We start from the raw sequence: 2,465 nt of genomic DNA on the forward strand, positions 1-2,465 counted from the left end.
GCAGCCAGCTGCGTGCTCTGCCGGAAGGCCTTGCCGCACTCGCCGCACTGGAACGGCTTCTCCTCAGTGTGGATCAGCTGGTGCCGCAGCAGGATGGAGCTCTGCTTGAAGGCCTTCCCGCACTCCGTGCACTGGAAGGGCTTGGCGCCGGTGTGGACGACCTGGTGCCTGAGCAGCAGTGAGTTGTATCTGAACGCCTTGCCGCACACGCACCTGTAGCGGGGGGCTGAGCTCCCCACAGGCCGGCCCGGGTCTTCCTGCAGAACCCTTGGGGAGGCGCTGCGCTCCCGAGCCCGGGGGTGGGTCAGTTTATCTGACCCGTCCTCAGGACTGCCACGTGGGTGGGGTGGTGCGGGGTGCCCCCCGGGGAGGCACCCCCACACGGTGCCCCTCAGTCCTGCCTGCCTGGAGAGCTTTCTCTGCAGAGGAGACTCCGTGACCCCGGCCTCCATCCTGGAATCTGAGAGAAGGAACAGAAAACGGAAGGATGATCCAGCCTCTACACTCAAACGAACTTATTGTTGGAAGAACCTTTTTATTCCCAAATCTTCCCCCAACACCCAGCTTTACTGAGGTATAAATGACAAATGAAACTTGTATACAGGAGGCTGACGCAGGAGAATTGCTTCAACCCGGGATACAGAAGTTATAGTGAGCCGAGATCAAGCCACAGCCTGGGCCAAAGAGTGAGACTATGTCTTAAAACAAAACAAACCTTGTATGAATATTATCAGTCGTCAGTTTGTAGCATTACTCTTTATTCTAACATGATAATAATCTCTGTTCTGGACCTGTGCGGTGGCTCAGGCCTGTAATCCCAGCACTTTAAGATGCCAAGGCGGGCAGATCACAAGGTCAGGAGATCGAGACCATCCTGGCTAACACAGTGAAACCCTGTCTCTACTAATAATACAAAAAAAAAAATTAGCCGGGTGTGGTGGCGGGTGCCTGTAGTCCCAGCTACTCAGGAGGCTGAGGCAGGAGAATGGTGTGAACCCAGGAGGCAGAGCTTGCAGTGAGCAGATACCGCACCACTGCACTCCAGCCTGGGCCAAAGTGCAACACTCTGTCTCAAAAAAAAAAAAAAAAAATCATCATCATCATCTCTGTTCCACAATTATAACCTAGGAAAAACCAGGCCATACAGAGATAGGAGCTGAAGGGACACGGTGAGAAGTGACCAGAAGCCAAGTGTGAGGCCTCTGTCATGCCCGGATGGGGCCACTAGAGGGCTCCTTGGTCTAGCGGTAGCCCCAGTGCCCGGAAAGGCACCCGTTAGTTACTTAGCAGACGGGAAAGGGAGTCTCCCTCTCCCCCAGGGAGTTAGAGAAGACTCTGCTCCACTACCTCCCGTGGAAGGCCTGACATCAGTCAGACCCGCCCGCAGCCTCTGGAGGCCTCACCGTCTCCCTGTGATGCTGTGCTTGGTCACGCTCCTGGTCCACTTTCACGTTCCGCCCTGCACACCTGGCTCTGCCTTCTAGATAGCGGTAGTATAATTAGTGAACGTACTAAGAGTCATTAAATTGCATAGAAGAAATAAAGGTGTAAGCTGTCCTCTCTCTCTCTGCCTTGGCTGCCAAACAGAGAAGGGCCCCCTGCCTGGTGGACACGTGACTCACATGACCTTATCAATCATTGGAGATGACTCACACTCCTTACCCTGCCCCTTTTGCCTTGTATCCAATAAATAACAGCACAGCCTGGCATCCGGGGCCACTACCAGTCTCCACATCTTGGTGGTAGTGGTCCCCGGGGCCCAGCTGTCTTTTCTTCTATCTCTTTGTCTTGTGTCTTTATTTCTACGATTTCTCATCTCCACACACGAGGAGAAAAACTCACAGACCCTGTAGGGCTGGACCCTACATCTGGCGCTCCAACGTGGGGCTCTCCCTTTCTGTGTGAAGTTGCGCCTTGAGCGTGGGACTCAGCAGAGGACTCTGACGACAGATTCCTGAGGATTGTGGTCAATAAGCTTGGTGGTCAACTTGAGCACTCGAAGTATTTCCGGGACACCATGGGACAGGCCAGTACTAAGTACTTGGCTTATTTAAACTTTATAAAACCCTCCTGTATTATCGCAACCCTGACTCTGTTCAGCCCTGCTGTAGGGCTCTCAGCCTTCTGCCTGTTTGGCCCGGTAATGAGGCCCTCAACCCTATCCCTCCACAGCCTAGTTTTCCATTTCTCCCGCCTCTTTCTCTTTCCACAAATTGGGCTCCCTTGGAACCACAGGTTCCCTTGAAGCCTGATTCTCTCTCGGAAAATCAGGCATGAGTGCGGTGGCTCACGCCTGTAATCCCAGCACTTCGGGAGGCCGAGGCGGGTGGATCACAAGGTCAGGAGACCGAGACCATCCTGGCTAACACAGTGAAACCCCATCTCTACTAAAAATACAAAAAATTAGCCAGGAGTGCTGGCAGGTGCCTGTAGTCCCAGCGACTCATGAGGCTGAGGCAGGAGAA

General features: G+C 53.8%; 1 protein-coding gene across 2 annotated transcripts in view; it reads right to left on the bottom strand.

Annotated features, from left to right (window-relative positions):
• The window catches only part of LOC105508955 (zinc finger protein 7), a 47,977-nt gene that overhangs the window by 38,808 nt on the left and 6,704 nt on the right, over nt 1-2,465 (bottom strand). For both annotated transcript variants that reach the window (XM_011937993.1, XM_011937992.1), the window contains exon 4: nt 1-460. In XM_011937993.1, coding sequence (XP_011793383.1) covers nt 1-460 — 460 coding nt within the window. The remainder of the gene's footprint in view (nt 461-2,465) is intronic.

The sequence above is a fragment of the Colobus angolensis genome, unplaced genomic scaffold (assembly GCF_000951035.1).
Source record: "Colobus angolensis palliatus isolate OR3802 unplaced genomic scaffold, Cang.pa_1.0 Scaffold17, whole genome shotgun sequence".
NCBI lineage: Eukaryota > Metazoa > Chordata > Mammalia > Primates > Cercopithecidae > Colobus > Colobus angolensis.